Source organism: Natrix helvetica, assembly GCF_964273705.1.
Source record: "Natrix helvetica genome assembly, chromosome: 5".
NCBI lineage: Eukaryota > Metazoa > Chordata > Lepidosauria > Squamata > Natricidae > Natrix > Natrix helvetica.
In genome coordinates, this window is record NC_138551.1 from 106658473 (window position 1) to 106677625 (window position 19153).

Below are 19153 nucleotides of genomic sequence, written 5' to 3' on the forward strand. Positions count from 1 at the left end.
AACCAAAATAGTTCAAAACTGGGAAAGGAGTGATCCAGGGTCATACACTGGCCCTTTATTTCCTTACTCTTTTTTTTTCCAGAATATATTGAGAAATGCTGGGCTGGAAGACTATGCTGGGCTTCAGTTCTGGGCCTTCCCTTTGCTTCCAAGATCCTGGGCTGCTCCCTGTGGTGAAGACAGCCAATTCTCTTGGGCTGGGAGTCCCACCTTGCCAACTTCATCCCCTTCTGATGCCCCCAGAGTTTATGGCTCCCCTAACAAAATTGCATTGTGTATAAGACAATACAAACATAAGCTAGGAGATATTGTGTTAGTGCAATCTGCTGAATACTTACCTGCAAGAACAGGCATTAAATTGGAGGAAGGGAGTTTGCTAAATAGAGAGGTGCTGCTGCTTGTGGGTATTAATTGTATAATTGTTATGAAAGGTTTTCATATACTATAAGATAAGAATGAAATTTTATAGAGTGACATTAAAAAAGAAAAAGAAGTGGAAGAGACTGAAGAAAAGAATAGTTTATTATTATTAACAGTAACAGAGTTAGAAGGGACCTTGGAGGTCATCTAGTCCAATCCTCTGCTTACGCAGGAGACCTATAGGGATTCAAATCACCAAATTGCCAACCTTTCTGATCGACAAGCTCAGCATCTTAGCCACTGAGCCACCTAGTTTATGGCACAAATAGAAAAAAGATCTTTACAACAGTTATCAACAAATTCATGATCTTTCCTCCCACTTTAAAGTTGCAGCATGGTCCCAGATTCAACCCTTTTAAATCAGCAAATCCATAAATCAGTTCATTTTTTTCCCATTCTCAGCAAAAAAAAAAAAAAAAAGGTCCATAGGAGATTTCCATGGTCATGTGAATTTGCACTTCACCACTGTGGGTGACTTGCTTGATGACCTTAAATGGGACTGAGCTCATAAGTGTGACCCAGTCATCTGATGCAGTGGTGAAATTCTTTTTACTATTGGTTTTTATGGGTGTGGCTTGATGGGCGTGGCAGGGGAAGGATACTGCAAAATCTCCATTCCCACCCCACTCTGGGGCCAGCCAGAGGTGGTATTTGCTGGTTCTCTGAACTACTCAAAATTTCCGCTACCGGTTCCCCAGAACCTGTCAGAACCTGCTTGATTTCACCCCTGATCTGATGTTTCACTTAACAGTTGTATCACTTGAGAATGAAGTTGCCAGTCCAAAATGCAGTCATTAAGTGAGGACTTTAGTCAATTGAAATTATTCTAGGAGCAAATAGTGTACCCAATGTGAAAATACCTATCAACTTTTAGATTTATAGATCTCTGAAGCTTTATCCAAGTATGGGTTTTTAAAAAATATTTCAGTAAAAGATCTCTAGCAACATATATGATATGAACACCAACTGTTAAGCGGAACCCTTAAAAGAAATGCTTCTTCAGAGTTAAATATTTGTGGTTTGCTAATCCTGGGTAGGTTTTGACTGGCTGGATTATCAAAACATAAGTCAATGGGAATGCTTAGGAATGTGAGGAGGAGGAAGATCGACATGCAGAAACCTGAGGAGTTTAAAGTTCTCATTAAGTATGTTTTGACTTTTAGAGCAGCAAATCTCTCCTCTCTTTTCTAATTAAGGAAATAGTCCTGGGATTCAGGGAAGGCCAGCAGTGCAGAATTCAGCCTGATGCTTTTTTGTCTGCAACTGCCCTATGCTGGGAAAGGTGCTTTTTTGGGTCGGGTGGTTAGGGGCTCCTCTTGAGTTTAAAATTGCCCTGTTCATCCTCAGGTGAGAAAGAGACTTCCTTTTTTAAAAAGTTTTTTATTAGATAAACATTAAAAACATTGGACGTAGTGCGACATTTCTGGCATAAACATTTCCATATAGTGATTAGATCTTACAACAAATATTTTATATCCATTACGTAGGTGTGTGTAGTCAGTCAGATTACCTGCCCGTTGATCCTTTCTTTTATATAATTACTAATCATACAAATATATATCCAATTCCTACCTTTCACACATTCTTAATACCCTAATTTCCAATTCTTAACTTGACTGTGTTTTTCTGTCCTTACTTTACTTTACTTTACTTTACTTTTTACTTTTATTTGTGCTTATAGACCGCCCCCTCTCCCAAAAGGGACTCGGGGTGGTGTACAGTCCATACAAGAAGAACATCATATAAATAATTAAATAATTAAACAGTTAAAATTGTTAAATAGATAGATAGATATGGAGGAGGTTAAAAGAAGGTCCTGGCCTTTTTCCCTCATTTCTAACCATCGGTATCATTTGTCCCAGATTTCGTGATATTCCATCTCACCCTTGTCTTTGAACTCTAGAGTCAGTCTGTCCATCTCTGCACACGTCAGTATCTTATTTATTATTTCTTGTTCCGAGGGAGTCTCCTTATTTTTCTATTTTTGTGCAAAAAACAGTCTTGCCGCCGAAAAAGACTTCCTGATGTCACATAATACTGAATTTAGAAGACCATGAGATGAATTTGATAGACTGTGAAGAAGATGAGGGCCATGAGGACTGCAGTCTGTCTCCTTCAGGAAGGCAAATGTGTCTTCTCTTCAAAAACAAAGCTGAAGCGCTTGGTCACTTGGTAATATTATCTTCGTAATGTTCTTAGGTTGTTTCTCTCCCTGGGTTATTTATGGTGCCCTTTGTCAACTCCATTTTTGGCTGTGATGCCTCCTGTCTTGAGGGCATCTTAACTCATGGTTGTCTTTCATTGTTCCAAGAGCGATGGCTTGTTGGCTGCTGGACTCAGGCAGAGTTTTTGAAATCCCCTTGCAAAGAGAGGGGGAAATAAATTAACCCATCCTAATCCCTCTTCAGAGAGAGCATTTCACAGGATTATTCTTGCATCTGCATCTGTTATTAGAGATTTGTAGAGGTGTGAGTTTCCTCGGGTTTTTAAAAATGAAATATTCAGAAAACTAGAAAATAATGTGCAGAGGCCACTTTGTTCTGCAAAAATTGCCTAACCGGAGGACCCTTGAGTGCCCTCTTGTGGGGGTCTCAGGAAGTTCTGTGTGGTGTCCTCCGAAGGTTTCCTGCTAGGTCGCCAGCCCCAAGATCCCCGCTGTGCCTATGGAGGTGCATCTCTGTGTGGTGAGGGGGTTGCATGTTTAATATTTTAAAATCTGTCTTTTGGAAATCAAAAGAAGATCAAGATACAACTTTTTCTTAAATACCCATTTCTTCAAACAGTATTGTATTTTGTGTCCTTACTCCCAAATCTGACTATCCTTCTAAAATTAGACAATCTGCTTGCTTTCAAAGAAGCCCAGAATAAATGTAATTGCACAGTGGGAATAATATGGGCACAATTTAGCCTTATCGCTGCATTTCCTACTAGCTGCAGGGAATCTAACTCCAGGCATTAAAATGCCACAGAGAAGACATTTGAATAGTGTGATTATTATTCCAAATGAAGGATAGGATAGGATGGGATGAGATGGGATGGAATAAGAATAGAATAAAATAGAATAGGGAATAGGAATAGGAATAGTATAGAACAGAATAGAATAGAATAGAATAGAATAGAATAGAATAGAATAGAATATGGAATTAGAATAGGAATAGAAGAGAAGAGCAGAGAGGAGAAGAGAATATGGAATGGAATAGTATTTAAACAGGTACATAATAAAGTAGGTAATTTCTCAAAATTAATAAAACGAAGCTTTGGAATATTACATATGGGAAATAGTGGCAAAATGACCATGGATATACAGACAGCTGAAGTATTTGAGTGTTTGATCTGCTGTATTTATTTCATAGGTTTTTCCCGGGTGGCAAGAGATTGCTTCTTCTTAACCAGCTTGGCAGTGAGTCCTCTTCTGCAAAAAGATAAAGGTTCTCCTTGCACATATGTGCTAGTTGTTCCAGACTCTAGGGGGCGGTGCTCATCTCTGTTTCAAAGCTGAAGTGGCAGCACTGTCCCAAGATGTCTCTGTGGTCATGTGGCCAGCATGACTCAATGCCAAAGGTGCACGGAATGCTGTTACCTTCCCACCAAAGTGGTCCCTATTTTTCTACTTGCATTTTACATGCTTTCTAACTGCTAGGTTGGCAGAAGCTGGGACAAGTAATGGGAGCTCACTCTGTCAAATCATTAAAGCAACTGTAACTGAAACTATGTTCCTGGATGTCTCTGCCTGTTTCTGCTGTCCAGGGAGTTGGCTGTGACCCCCGTGGTCATCTGTGGAAACGCTCTTGAGTGGCTCACGAGCCACCAACTCTGAGCCAGGAACCAGCCAGTCCAACTGGAATCACACCTGTCCCCAGATCTCAGCATTCCTGTTCATCTCATTGTATGTCACAAAATGCAGAATTACTCTAAGAGAGTATAATAATTTATCCTTTTCTGTGAAGATAATGAGAGGAAAGAGACGGAGGATACACATTATAAATATAGACTTGATCCATACACATCCAACTTGACAGGTCTCTGTTTTATAAGACTATTCATGTTTTCATTCATGACCTGCTTTACTCTCAAAATCTTCCTTGCGACCCAGTTCTTTTGCATAGATGCTCCCCTCCTTCCACAGATGCCTGTTGGTTTTATGTCAATTTCACCCAACTTGGTCACTAGATGGAGACAAAGCAACCTCCCTTTATGCACTAGAATATTTAGAGATGGCAATCAGGCCCACAGTTGCTCTGCTATCTCCTGTCCTTTAGGCCATTTGTCAGAATTATTGGTAGTGTCTTCATTTGGGACATTTTGATGGAGATTGTGTATGACAACTAGGGTGATTTTATTTTGCATAGCAGTAATATTATGGAGCCTGGGATTTTTAATGTAAAGGAGATCCAAAGAACATACCATAATAAACACAGCTTGCCTGGCTCTCATTTAGAGACCCACTTGAGGGTCTCAAAGAAGGCAGTGTGGAAAAGTGGAGGCAACTGTCCCTTGTCCTATTTTTATGAAATCTCATCAAGCTGAAAGGTGGGAGAATGTCAGGTGCAAATAACCAGGAGCAAGAGTTAAGTTCAAAGCACAGAAGAGTTTATTATTGCTACTTGTACACAAGAATCTAGTCAGCTAAGGGTCAAATCTACATTGGCACTAGATAAGGGTCAACAGAATTCAAGGGGGGCTGGACCTTGGTTATTATGGCAAAGCAATGACTCCAAACTGATGACACTTTTAACTCCCTCTTCCAGCTCAGCCTGCTCATCTCTGACAGAGAAGAAGGAAACAAAATATTTGCTTCTTAAAATTATCCATTGTTTATTGGTAACCTTTTGTTGGAGGATCTTGAGTTCAAACACACATTGAAATCCACCTGCCATCAACATTCCCCTAGGAGCCAAGGATGGTTGCCCTAGCTGAGTTGCAGGTCAGGAGTTTTCACTTTCCATAGCTTAGAGCAGTGATGGCGAACCTGTGGCACACATGCCAGAAGTGGCATGCAGACCCATCTCCCTGGGCATGCCAGTCATCACCTGTTGCTCTTCCGGGTTCCGCCATGCACATGTGCAGCAGCCAGGTGGTCTTCGCGTGCACATGCATGCCAGAAACTGGAAGACCAGGTGACTGGTGCACATGCACATGCCGGAAACAGGAAGCTCAGCTTCTTGGTGCGCACATGCGCCCTGAGGAACTCCTCTTCTGGTTTCCAGTGTGCTCGTGCAGGCACACCAGGGACCTGCTCTTCCAGTTTCCGGTGCTGCCGCACGTGTGCACATGCACTCCCATTTTGGCACTCAGTGCTAAAAAGGTTTGCCAACCCTGGCTTAGAGTTTGGAGGTATCCTAGCTCAGGCTAGGCTCAGTTTCTTAGTTGCAGGAGAGGTTGAGTAATAAAGTTGCTGTCCAATTGCCATGATGCATCCAAGAAAACAAACCTCCAGGTTAGTTTGCTATCTCAGTTTTGTCATCTTGCTCATTTGGAATAAATACATTCTAAAACTTAACGTGTGTGGGGAGATAATTTGATCCTTTGCCACCATTGGCCAGTCTGATTCTTGGGGTGATTTTATTGGATCTTCTGGAACTAGTTTGAAATGGAACGTGCACTGATTAGATTCACAATACATTGCATCAGAGCCTTGGATTCCCCGAGAAAGCCATTCTGGGCATTCATTTCAGGTCTGATATGGCTATACAGCTTCCAAGCACTTTGCAGACAGACATGTAAGATGGAAGAAGAATCTTCTCCCTTTTCAAAAACGTATTAGCTTTGTTTTGTTTATCCCCCTGTAATAACCTCATGCTCCATATTTGGTTGGAAGGAATGTACTTACTTGATGCAACCATCTGTTTATCAGAGGAGTGGAATGATGGCAGAAGAGCAGGGATAGGATATGGGGAACTGTGGCTCCACCATTGCTTTCGTGTGAACAGCTGCACCAGGCAGGTCATTTTCTGGCTTCACTTTCCTCGCACACTTTTTATTTCTTGCGCTGAAGTGGACTGCATCCAGGAGCTGAAAGATTGTCCTTCTCCATGATTTCTCAGACAGATAGACAGATTGACAGAGTTGGGAGGGACCCTGTAGGTGATCTAGTCCAACCCCCTGCTCAACCTTCTGAAAAATGGCAGTCCAGTCTCTTCTTGAAAGTCTCATGTGATGAAGCTCCCACAACTTCTGAAGGCAACGTCTATTCCATTGATTGATTGTTCTCATTGTTCAGAAAATTCCTCCTTGTTTTTAGGTTGAATCTCTCCTCGATCAGTTTCCATCCGTTATTCATTGTCTGGCGTTCAGGTGCTTTGGAAAATAGCTTCTCAAATATTGGACCACTGCTGTCATGTCTCCCCTGGTCCTTCTCTTCACTAGACTAGCCATACCCAGTTCCTGCAACCGTTCACCATATGTTTTAAGTCTTCAGTCCCCCAATCACCCTGGTTGCTCTCCTCTGCACTTTTTCTAGACTCTCAACATCTTTTTTATAGCGTGGTGACCAAAACATCAGAGGAACTAAGTGGGCACACGGCATCTTTTGGGTTTTAAAGGACTTTACAGAGAAGGGTACTGAAACACTTGTCAGGGGGGGGGGGGGTTCTCACGACTGGGTATGTTCAGTGAGTCTTCAAGGGAAGGAGAATCTGGGAGCTGCAAGGTGCAAAAATGTCTCTATTGGGACCATTCAGAGCCTTCAGATTTTATCCAGGGATAAAATCCAGAAACATCTAAAATTTCAGTCTCTCCCCACTAGATTGCAGGAGAGAGAAGTGCACATGAATAACTTAATTTTAGCAATTCAGACGTGAAAAATGGAAGTCTCTCAAATCACCACTAGTCAGTTTTCTGATCAAATGAATTTTGCATTTCCCCGTTTTGATTAAAGTGGGCTATGGCATGAGTTTTATTTTTAAGTTGGTGTTAATTAGAAATATGGAAATAGGATGAGATTCATTGCTCTTCACAGGCAAGGAATATTCACAACCAATTTCTTCACACAATCACATCTATTTTGGAATGTAAAAGGAAAAAAAACAAAAACCCAGAATTGCATACCCCTCCACTTGCTGGTTTCTGTAGCTGGGTTGGATTTGGTATAAAGTCAGTAATTGAATTTGCAGCCTGAAGAAGGACGGTGGTTTAAACAGAAAGTGAGACTCTGCGCCAGAACACTTTGCCCACCGTATCTGCTGTCACACAGCATCCCATTACAACAGGGGTGTCCAAACTTGGGAACTTTAAGACTTGTGGACTTCAATTCCCAGAATTCCCCAGCCAGCCATGCTGGCTGGGGAATTCTGGGAGTTGAAGTCCACAAGTCTTAAAGTTCTCAAGTTTGGACACCCCTGCATTACAACCTTTACATCTTTTTGTTGAGCACACATTTAGCTAAAAGCATAATATTTATAAAATAAACTCTCACGTGCAGTTTCTGTAATTTTGAAAAAAATGTGTCCTGCTACTTCTAGTTTTAAGATTCTTAAAGTTTATTTGCCTACACGGGTTTCTTTCGACTAAAGAGCTAGAACTGCTTCATGCTTTTGCTGGAAAGGAGCTGCCTTTGGGCACCTTGGATGGTGCCGGTGAAGACTCAGAAGTCCAGAACAAACTTTGGAAGGTCAACCTCAGCATTTCCCATCCTGGGCTCCTTCCAGATGTGTGGGACTGCATTTTCCAGGATCCCCATCAGATGCCAGACCGGCTGGGGCAAGCAATGGTGGCAGCAGACTGTCTTTAATGCTGGTCCAGTTGTGGTCCTTGGAGGATCCAGATGCAGAATAGGCCAGTTGAAAAGAGGGAGATAAATCTGGCAGGGACAATATCAGAGCAGAGGTGGGGCTCTTTGTATGACCCAATCTGGATGGAGCATCAAGGGGGGAAGCTAAGACCGTCCTTTTGGGGAGAAGAAGGATAGATCTTGAGGGTAAAGGAAGATTCTTTAGTTGAACAGCGGAGGAGGAGGAGACACAGTGCAGAAGGGAAACAGCCATTTGGATAGGGGAAGAACATTTCAAAACTATTTAATATCTGAAATCTCAGAGAATGTACTGTCACATTGATGGTGTTTTTTATGGTAGTAATTAATGGTTTAAATATGGAGGGAGGAAATAGAAACTAGATGGTTGAGCTGCTGGCGAACATTTCTTAAAATTGTATGTTGATACTCACTAATAGAGATGTTTGCACTTTCAATGATTCTTTGTACCTTTGAACCAGCAGATGCAAAAAAAAATTGGATTGTGATTACAATTTCATAATTAAAATACAGGCAATAAGTGATTTTGTTGTAGGGATATGTTTGATAACATTAAAATTCATTTGTGCTGATCATGGTCTTCAGGAGACCAGGAAAAAAAATCAGTGGTGCTTTATGTATCTGTAATTTTAAAAATGGAGGAGCAACAGAAGCTGCGTACATAGAATAATTCCTAAACATATGTGTGTGGCCACAGGCTGTTTTCAAGCGCTCATTTTGTTTTGGAAAAGTTTCTAGCCCTCATTGTTTTGAAATCAAGCTTCAGAACACAGGGGTGTCTATCTAGAAGGCAGAGAATTGGCCAAGCTATTCCATCTGGGCTTTGTAGGTGGGAGGCAAATATGGATCTGAATTGAAGAGGCAGCAGAGAGAATAAAACGCTTGCTATCTGCAGATCAGGAGCAGATTTTAATATTACATAAACATCTCCTTGATAACTCATGAGTCACAGCACTTTATTGTATTAATCCTTTGAACGAGCCCAGACGTGTCTGAATACTCTTTTACTCTCCCCAAACAGAAATGTGTAGTTAGCACATAGAGCTTGCAAATAATTGAGCAAGCTTGGCAAAAACTATCCTCATCCAGACTAAATGATGTGGTTTATAATCTCACTTCTTAGAAACCAGTGGCTTTTTAAATAATCATTTAAGCTTTTAACAGATTTTTCAGAAACGTTAAGGTACAAAGCACAAGTAAGAAAAAGCAAGCAGATAGATAGATGATAGCGAGAGAGAGAGAGAGAGAGAGAGAGAGAGAGAGAGAGAGAGAGAATATAGCAGAAAGACTGTTTAACGATGGTTTCTCTCTCCTTCCTTTCCAATCGTTTCCCAGCCACTAACCTAAATATTTGTACTTTGCCCTGAATATCACCGGTTACTGCGAGTATTTATTTCATCTGCTGCTTTTGATTCATGTCAAGAGCTCTTTTTTATAGGAATCACATTCTGCTTAAACAATTTTTATTTGTTTTTGAACAAAGACAAACAAACATAAAAATAAAAATAAAAAAAGCATCTTCCATTACAAATTGTAGAAAGGGTGTCAGTTGGTTACGGTATTTCCATGCATCTCTTCCATACTCACCACCTGCTTTTCATATCAAAAGGCATATTTTAAATTCACCCATATTCATGTATATCACAATTATTATATCTCAACCTTAATTTGACTATAATTGTTTTTACATCCTTTTATATATATAATATTCAAAATCTAGAATAGGATTATATGATAACGTTCCATTAAATCATCTTAAAATCATCCAATCACAATACATCTTTATAACATATTCTAGATAAAACTTTTAAACTTCCTCTCATAATCTCCATGTGTTGTTTATATAAAATTTCATATTATCAAACTAATATATCTATATGTATTGTTATCATTATTAATCATTATTTAACTATAGCTATTGTCGCTTCATTTTATACAGACTACTAGTAAACTAAATTTAGCTTAGTTTTTATTATACATTTTCATTGCATCAATCTATATTTTTCCAGTAATAGTATGGTCTTATATCTCTTGCCATTTGTAGCATTGATGTTCTAGTTACTTTCTTAATAAATCTTGTATAAACTTCTCTTGGCAACATGTTATTCCTTTCGTATCTCATAAAAGCTTGAAACCCAACATCTGCTCTTTCCATCAGCTTATCTTTGGTTATCGCTAGTCCTTCTGTCAAGATTTCTCTCCTTATCTCTGTCAATTTTTCTCTCTTTTCTTCTTCTGTGCTTTGAAGTCTGGGGTAGAGTTCCAATCCATCCATCTCCCCTTTCCATATTCCACTCTTGCCATTGCCAACCATGCTCAGTTTGTTGTCAGAATCCACAGTTTTCTTATCTCTTTGCTCATTTTTTTCTTCCATCTTTTGAACTCTGTCCTCCACTTTCTTCATTTGGTAAAAATCCTCAGTTTCTCTATCAGATTTTTCTGTTTTGTATTCCATATTCTCCAATCTCTTTTCAATTCTCTCTGTCACAACTAATAGATTTTGAATTTCAAAACCCTTAACCCTTAACTTATCAAAAACAATCCAATCAATCAAATCAAGCATTATAAAAAAGGAGAATTTTAATCCATAGGTATAAGCAAAAGTGAAAAAAGAAGAAGAAAGAATTAATCCATTCAGTTTAAAAAATAGGGAGCCCCTGCAAAAGTTCCATCCGTGAAAAAAAAAAATTAGAAACTGGATAACACACTAAGTTCAATGCAGATCAATCTCACCACCTACAGTCTTCTGTCTTCAATCTTAACTTAACTTATTTTTTTTCTTGGGTAGTCTCTTCCTCTAATAATAAAATTTCCTCACCAATTCGACACACTTTGTCTTTTCGCTTTCTTCCCATTCCGGAACTGTCCCAACTTCAGCAGCTTTATTCGCTGCGTTTCTGTCACCGGAAAAAAGGGCTATTCCTGGATCTTTCAGGGACTTTGTGGTATCCCTGAGATCAGCAGGAGGTGCCCTTCTCAATCACTGTCCCTGCAGGATGGTTTAAATCCAAATGGACCGTCCAGCGGCAGAAATTTGACTGTGATCTCGGAGCCCCAAGATCGCACGTCATGCCGTCACGACGTCAGCTCTCCTCTCTAGGAATCGCATTCTGAGCATCCCAGTTTTCTCCGCTCTGTGCTGCTCCAAGCAGGTTCCAGCATGGCCACCATCATCTGCAAATAACACAGCCTCCCTGGAAGATGGGAGATGTTGCAATTTCATTACAACTATGAGACTATGAGGGGATTCTAAATGAAATCAGTGCATAAAAAGCTGCATCACAGAAGGAATTCCAAACTGTATAGAGAATTAAAACACAAGTAGAGTTAATTTAGCATTGCACAAAGAAAGAAAGAAAAACTCAATAAGACTACTTGACTAGACTGTGTAGGAAATTAACACCGACCTCTCCTAGAAAATGAAATATTTTAGGAAATATTAAAAAGGCAGAATATTTCCCTCTAAAAGGGAGGCAGAAATTCATCCTCCCCCCTTTGTCAATGGGCCATTAAGGCCTGAGCTAGCCTATTCTACATAACCAAGATCTACCCCACCTCATTGCCCTTCATTGAACCACCCACCAAGTTTCAACCAAAATTAGCACACAACCTACAAAACTTGCTATGACCTCTGACAGCAATCAATCAGGATACTCTTCCTGTGCCCCAGGAAATTCAAAGCCCAGGAGAGAGCATAAAACTCAGGCTCTCTCGGGCATCTCTGCCCTTTCCTTCTGAGGAACTCAAGCCATGTGGTCCTGTCCATCATTAAACCATCTTTCCAAACAGCCTCCATGTTTCCAGTGTCCTTTCCCCACTTGGAACTGAACCCAGATAGACATTTCTTCCAACAACTAGTTTCCTATTTCTGCCCAAAGCATCAGATTTCTAAGGCAAAAGGTTCTTCTGTGCCTCATTCATATGGATTTCCCATGGATTTTAGGGGAAGCTTCTACTATTAGATGCTGCTCAATGGTGGGTTCTGGATCCCGTTGCAACCAGTACGTTGCAACCGGTACGATTGCAATGGGGCCCAGCATCCACCACATGAACATGTGCAGCATGCGCATGCATCCTTACCTCTTGCGCCGCCTCCTCGAGCCTCTGTGATGCTCCAGCTGCTCGATGGAGCATTGCGCAAGCCCCGTGTGCTCCGTGTGCGTGCGCGAAAGCGCCAAAGAGCTCAAATACAGGTAAGGAGTTCGGACGGGCATGTGAGCCGTCCGGAGCACCGTACCGGAACGGTACCAGGTGCTCCAACCAGGCACCAGTACACCCGTACCGGGGCACACTGCCTGCAACCCACCACCGATGCTGCTGAAATGCTCACCTTGACTTACAGGCTTCTGACTCCAGTCTCCAAAGGATCCAATCTTTCTGCATGTGTGCTTGATTGACATGGGCCTTTCTGAGAATCCAAGCTGCAAGGCTTTCCTTTTTACCCTGCAGGCTGATCACAGCTCCTCTCTTGGGTCCTTGCAAGTATGGCTCAAGGCAAGGCAGGACAAAGGCCCACATGTAGCTTTTGAGGGTGAGGAGGAAGCAAGAAACCCTCTGATTCCGCAAGGGAAACTATTCCGAAATCCCTGGGATGTGCTTCCACCCCTGGAGGAATATGCCAATGGATGGAAAACTCATGGCTGTCCACAAATCTTCTCCTGGAGGTGTAAGCTGTAGTAGAATTTGGAATTCAGGGCAGCCAGTGACTTAAAAGATTCTCAAACCAAGGAAGCAAAGCGATGGGTGAAATTGCTTTGCTAATATTGAGATGCATCAATTGGGAGGGAGGTGGGACTCCCTCAACTCCCAGGATTCCCCAATCAGCCATGCCTTAACCTGTTGGTGTAAATCAGTTTTCTTTAAACATGGCAACTGGGTGGGATTCAAATAATTTAACAACCGGTTCTCTGCCCTAATGACCGGTTGGGTGGGCATGGCCGTGGTGAGCATGGACAGGGGGTGTGACAGACAACACTTGGTCTCCTGCATCCCCTCGGGAGCAAAAATGGGCTACGTGGGGGGGGGGATGCACTGCCTCCTCACACCCCGTTTTGGGCCTAGTGGGCCTCCCTGTAACCTCCTGGGAGCAAAAATGGGCTTTGGGTGGGGAACACCGCATACACCCCCCCCCCACGCTCCGTTTTGGGCCTAGTAGGCCTCCCTGCACTTACGTGGGAGCCAAAATGGGATGCGTGGGGACTCCTGGAAGGGGAGGGGAGAGGAGGGGACAGCCACAATTTAACTAGCAGTTCGCCCAAACCGGCTGAATCCCACCACTGTGGGAGTTGAAGTCCACCCATCTTAAACGTGCTGAGATCATGCGGTCTAGGCTGGTATCTGCAGTGGAGATTGCTAAAAGGGCTTTCCGGAACTGTGTGGCAGCTTCTTTGTTGCTGTTATTGGAACACAGAGGTCGGTCTGGGGTTGGCCGAAGAGGGAGATTTGCAGAACCCAGTGATCCAGCATGGGTTCTCTTCTGTTCGAAATGGGACATGTGACAAATGGCCAAGGGAGGGGGGAAAGCATTCCGCAAAAGGGGTGGGCAGGTGCCTGTGTCTCAGCCATTAAATAAATTAGCAGGATGGATTTTCTTAGAATGTTATATGTGAGCTTCGTTCCCTTAAAGCCCCTCCCATGCTGAACAAACAATACATTTCTCTTGGGGCGGGGGGGAAGGAGTAACTTTAAAATAAAAGCAGGATTGTAATGCTGACCTTGTCTCCTCGGTTTTAAATAGTTTTCGCGATATAATCAATGGTAATGGTATACATGAGGTTTTGCTTAAAGGAAATACAACGCCTTAATTGTACTGCTTAAAGAAAAGCATTGCATCAGAAAGATTCATTTAAATACGTTTGGCTCGAGGCTCTCTTCACAATTCATTCATGCTGGTTTTCTCTTCGACTTGTTAGGAATGCAGAATATAAAAAGAAATCAGCATTGCCGGATGACAACATTCTGTCCCCAAAGCTCACTTTTATTCAGAAATCTCTGCTGCCAACAAGAGGCTTCCTTTTTATCGTAAATTGAAACTACAAGTGCATTTAAAACCTGTCCGAATGCTGCAGAGATGAACAAAACAGGCTCCTTTCTGTGATTAAATGGTTGTCTGAATGAGGAGCTGACGGAAGAGACTGACCAACACCAGGAAAATTCTGTGCACAGAATCATTGGGACCCACCACATGGGGAGGGCGCTTACGAGCCATGTTTGGGACTGAATTTGCTGGACTTTCTGAGTGGCAACTGAATTCAGCTGCCAAGCCAAAACAATTGAGAAGCCATTGGGAACAAGCAAAAATGAGGGAGTGGGGGAGCGCTCGGAACACCCCAGCAAGGGAAAAGGTCAGGGAGTCGTGTGCTTAAAGAAGGATGGAGGCTGCTGGGGCATTTATGGCCCAGCTGTATCCTTTCTCCCAGCATCACCTGTGTTCAGTCATTTGCCCTTCCAACAAAGGTCTCCACTTCGCCACAAGTTTGAACGGTTGCATTTGGTTTCCTGTTTTGAGACACAGGCGGTTGAACCTGAGCACTCTCGGCTTCTTTAAGGCCCCACAAATTGGGTTTTGCCAGATCGCCCAAAGCAGGGGTCAGCAACCCAGCTCTGGAGCCACATGTAGCTCTTTCATCCCTCTGCTGCGGCTCCCTATTGCTGGTTGGCTCCACAATTGATAGGGCTTTAGGTTAGGACAGGTAGAGGAAAAAGGACACCATGCTGGGATGAGACTCTATGGTGGGGGAAACGGACTTCCTGTCGGCTCCAGAATTGAATGGGGGGCTTCCGGTTAGGACCTTTGTGGCTCTTTGAGTGTTTAAGGTTGCCGACCCCTGGCCCAGAGAGAGGAACGGATCTCTCTGATGTCTCCCACTGTCCCTTTAGGGGGCGGGGCTTGAGGGAGGTCTTTGGGCACAGGGTAACCTCGGATGAGGCTTCTGCCCTTCACATTGGTGGTTCAGAGTACAAGTAGCCCTCAACCTATGACCACAATTGGGAATGGGATGCTAAGTGTTGCGGTTGTTGAGTCTTGCTTGATTTTACAACCTATTTTGCCATGGTGGTTGAGCAGATCCGGCTCCCCCCTCTGACAAAACAGTTGCTAGTTACCAAACCTGGAGAGCAGGTGTGAGAAGGATGTCAGGGAGGCTTCCAGCACTTGGGAAGAGTAACCAAAGAGACGGCGCGATCTGCCTGGGCCTTTGGCTTCGTTTCTTCAAAAAGCCATCAGCAAATGGTGCCCATGGGTTGCATTGCTCTTCTGTAAATCTCTCTTGCTTCTCCCCCCCCCCCCATTTTATTTCTTCTTAACAGAAAGTGGTGGAACTAGTCAAGCCCGCCAAGGCCCCTTTCCCTGCCCCCTTGGAAGAAGGCTTGCCCAGCGACATCTATTTCAAGTTCGTAGCTCTGACTGCAGGGGAGGAAGAGGAGGAAGAGGAGGAGGAGGAGGAGGAGGAGGAGGAGAAGGTAAGTGGAGGTCTCTGGGAAGAAAGCAAAATGCCACCTTGCCATCACTGAACTCTTTTTTTTTCTTCCCCTTGGCATCCCTTCCCAGGAGGCAGTTTTAACTGAGAGGCTGCCCCGTTTGTTACCTTATGAAGCTTGGAGGCCTCTGAGCATCCAAAAGAGGACCTTGCCCCAGCCTGGGCATCTTCTCAGCCCCCCCAAAATGCCCCACCTCTTCCTGGCTTAGAGGAGCAACATTGGGTTCCCTGCATCCCTTCACTCACATTCACATAAACATTCTCTCTCACACACACAGACACACAGACACACCTTTGTCCAAAGACTGGACAGAGGTAAAGAACTTGGGAGGGTTTCCTGTCATGAGTGACAGCAGGAAACCTGTCAGTGGCCAAGGTTGGGGTGGGGGCACAAGTGACTCCCTCTGCTCTAGGAGGCCCTTTGCCCTTGTGATGAGGGGGGTCGCTTGGTGAGCCTTTGCCTGTCGCTCTTTTAGGAACGGGAAGGTGTTCTTGCAGAAGAGCCAGCTGAAGAACAAGTGACCGTGGACCCTTTGATGGGCTACACCGTCGAGGACGTTCGTTCGGTTCTGGGCCAGCTCACCAACGAGCTCATTGGCAACATCCAGGTAGGGTTTGCAAGAAGCAGCTTGACTTCATTCTGCTTTTATGCTGCGCCCCACAACGGGATGTCTTTGCCAGGATGAACTGAGCCCTGTTGACCATAGCAGAGCTGCTGTGCTGCTCTTCCCAAACGTGAGTTTCGCTACCCCAGAGGGAATTGGAAAATGCCTCTGCAATGCCATCAGCATGGAAGCCCACTCTGGTGCAGATGAGGCAGCAAAGGAGCCCTTTGTGGATCATTCCTCCGCCTGAGCCCAGCGCCTCGGGTGCAGCAAGTGTGGTACAGCAGAGGGTTTCCCCTGGCTTCCCCCTGCATCTGCAGTGCCCTCTTAGGCCAGGGTCTTTGCCTAGGGACTCCCTACAGGTACGTGGTCTGAGCAAAGATCGTTTCCGTTCAATTAACGTTTCATTTTTTGCAGATTTTGGCTGTTCTGATACATCTCGTGGATTCTATCTGGAAATCCATGTGGAATGACCTGTTAACAACCCCGTGAAAATACCACTTCCGGCATGGAAGGAATGCCGGTTTAGTTCCCTTTTATTGCAAATTGAGCTGTTTAACAATAAAAAAATGAAAAGAAAAATGAAACAAGAAAAACTTAGTGCTGGGAGCCTTTCCCACTTGGGAGAGCTGAAATATTTAAGAGCGATTAAATGGGGGCATTAAAAAATCCTGGGAAAGTTTACATTCTGCGCAAGGGTCGCAGTTGCTTTTGCTAACCTGCCACTACAGACGGGCAAATGCCTTCCTTGCAGTTTCTCATATTTTCCATTTGTAAATTCCCTTTAACCTATTCCCACAGAAGTTCAAGAATATTTGTTAAGCTTACAGTACAATTTGTGGGTTTCTGCACATTCCTCCAAAAGAAACATCATTTTATTCGTAATTTTCCTTAATAGACACGCTTTTTGCAGTTTTCCTCCAAACGTCCCTTTGCATTAGGTAGCTGCGTAACTCCTTGCAGGGAAGAATGGGTTCCAGAAGGCAGCCAGGTGTCCAGGTAGTGGGGAATTGGAGAGGAGAGCCCACCTTCTAATTGCAGCAGCTACCTTCTCCCTGCCCCAAGTGCCTCTCTGCCTGCGCACGCAGCCCTGAGTATTTTTTAGGCCACAAAACTCCAGAAGCCCATTCTATTAGCTCTCCTGACTCATATGTGAGCATCACAATGAAATTAAGCTCTGCGTTCTGATGCTTCTTTCTCAGATGTTTACTAGCAATTAAGTTTTAGTTAAAAGAGACCGGCACTTAACTCACTTTTTCCCCTAGAGTTTCAATTCACTTCCAGTTGGGTCTTCAGAAGCTAATAGGGGTTTCCCTTCCCCCACCCCACAAAAATGAAACTCCACATAAAAGGAAATAGAATAGAACAAACCTGTAGTATTTATTTTATTTATTTATTTAGTTTGTCACTCCTGTACAAGATAACAGGAATAAGAATAAACATGAATAAGAACATAGGAAATGGGGACAAATAAATGAGGAGAGTAGGACAGGGACGTTAGGCATGCTGGTGCACTTATGCACGCCCCTACTGACCTCTTAGGAATGGGGTGAGGTCAACAGTAGACAGTCCTAAGGTTAAAGGTTTGGGTGTTTGAGGATGTAACAACAGAGTCAGGTAGTGCATTCCAGGCATTGACCACTCTGTTGCTGAAGTCATATTTTCTGCAATCGAGTTTGATGTGCTTTACCTTGAGTTTGTATCTATTGTTTGCTCGTGTATTATTGTGTTTGAAGCTGAAGTAGTCGTTGACAGGTAGGACATTGTAGCAGATAATTTTGTGTACTACACTTAGGTCAGACCGTAGGCTGCATAGTTCTAGGTTGTCCAAGCCCAAAATTTGGAGCCTGGTGACATAAGGGATTCTTTTGCGAGCAGAGGAGTGGAGGACTCTTCTCGTGAAATACCTGTGGACTCACTCAATTGTGTTAATGTCTGATATACAGTGTGGATTCCAGGCAGACAAGCTGTATTCGAGAATTGGTCTGGCAAAGGTTTTGGATGCCCTAGTTTGCAGTACAATGTTACCGGAGAAGAAACTTCGCAAGATTAGATTAACAACTCTTAATGCCTTTTTGGCAAGGCTGTTACAGTGAGATCAACCTTCCCAGCTTGGTGACTCCAGATCTTGGCAACTGTGTGCCGGGAAGGAAAGACAGGAATTTTATCCAACATATCTGTACAGTCTCCATTTCAGGAAGGTCAGACCATCTGTCCCACCCCACCCCCAAGCAAGGCAAATTGTGTTCTGCAAGCACAGGTTGAGTTGTTCAAACACCAGGAAGCCAGGAGGCATTTGCTGTCCTATAATTCAGGAGTCTCTAACCTTGGCCACTTTAGGCCTAGTCCTCCAGGCTTAATGTGGCCAAGGTTGGAGACCCCTGCTATAGTTCAAAGGGAGCTGAGCCTCGCTCTGGGTTGGGGCAAAGGGAGCTTAGATGGCCCCAGAAGAGTTTATGGAGTGCTGCCCTGCCCCACTGAAGCTGCAGGGTTTTTTAGCCTAGCCCTTTTTCCAAAGAGGCAGAGCAACCTGTGGACTAACCAATGTCAGCTAACACTATACAGTCTGTAGTATGTTTTGGATGTAATGCATACAAGAAAAAAAGAGACAGAAGATTGCAGAGTTGCCAAATGCTCTTCTTCATAGACTGAGATCTACGAGAAGCTCCAAATGCAAGAAGACACCTATTCCACCAGAATAGAGAAGCTGAAGAAAGCCTGAAGCCATCAGAGCAGCGGAGCAAAGGTAGGATCTTACACGCAGAGCAATTCGTTGGGTTTTGTTGGTGAGGGAAGCACAGTTTAGGCAGGATCCACCACCACCCCTGGGAATCGATGCATTTCTTCCTCTAGAGCTGGACTGGGTAGCAAAATCATGAAGACTAGAGAGCAGTGAGCCCTCC

General features: G+C 43.5%; 1 protein-coding gene across 1 annotated transcript in view; it reads left to right on the forward strand.

Annotated features, from left to right (window-relative positions):
• Positions 1-19153, forward strand: part of CABCOCO1 (ciliary associated calcium binding coiled-coil 1) — a 45899-nt gene that overhangs the window by 23908 nt on the left and 2838 nt on the right. Inside the window, exons 6-8 of the mRNA XM_081954110.1 lie at positions 15476-15628; positions 16122-16253; positions 18898-18996. Coding sequence (XP_081810236.1) covers positions 15476-15628; positions 16122-16253; positions 18898-18972 — 360 coding nt within the window. The 3' untranslated portion in view covers positions 18973-18996. The remainder of the gene's footprint in view (positions 1-15475; positions 15629-16121; positions 16254-18897; positions 18997-19153) is intronic.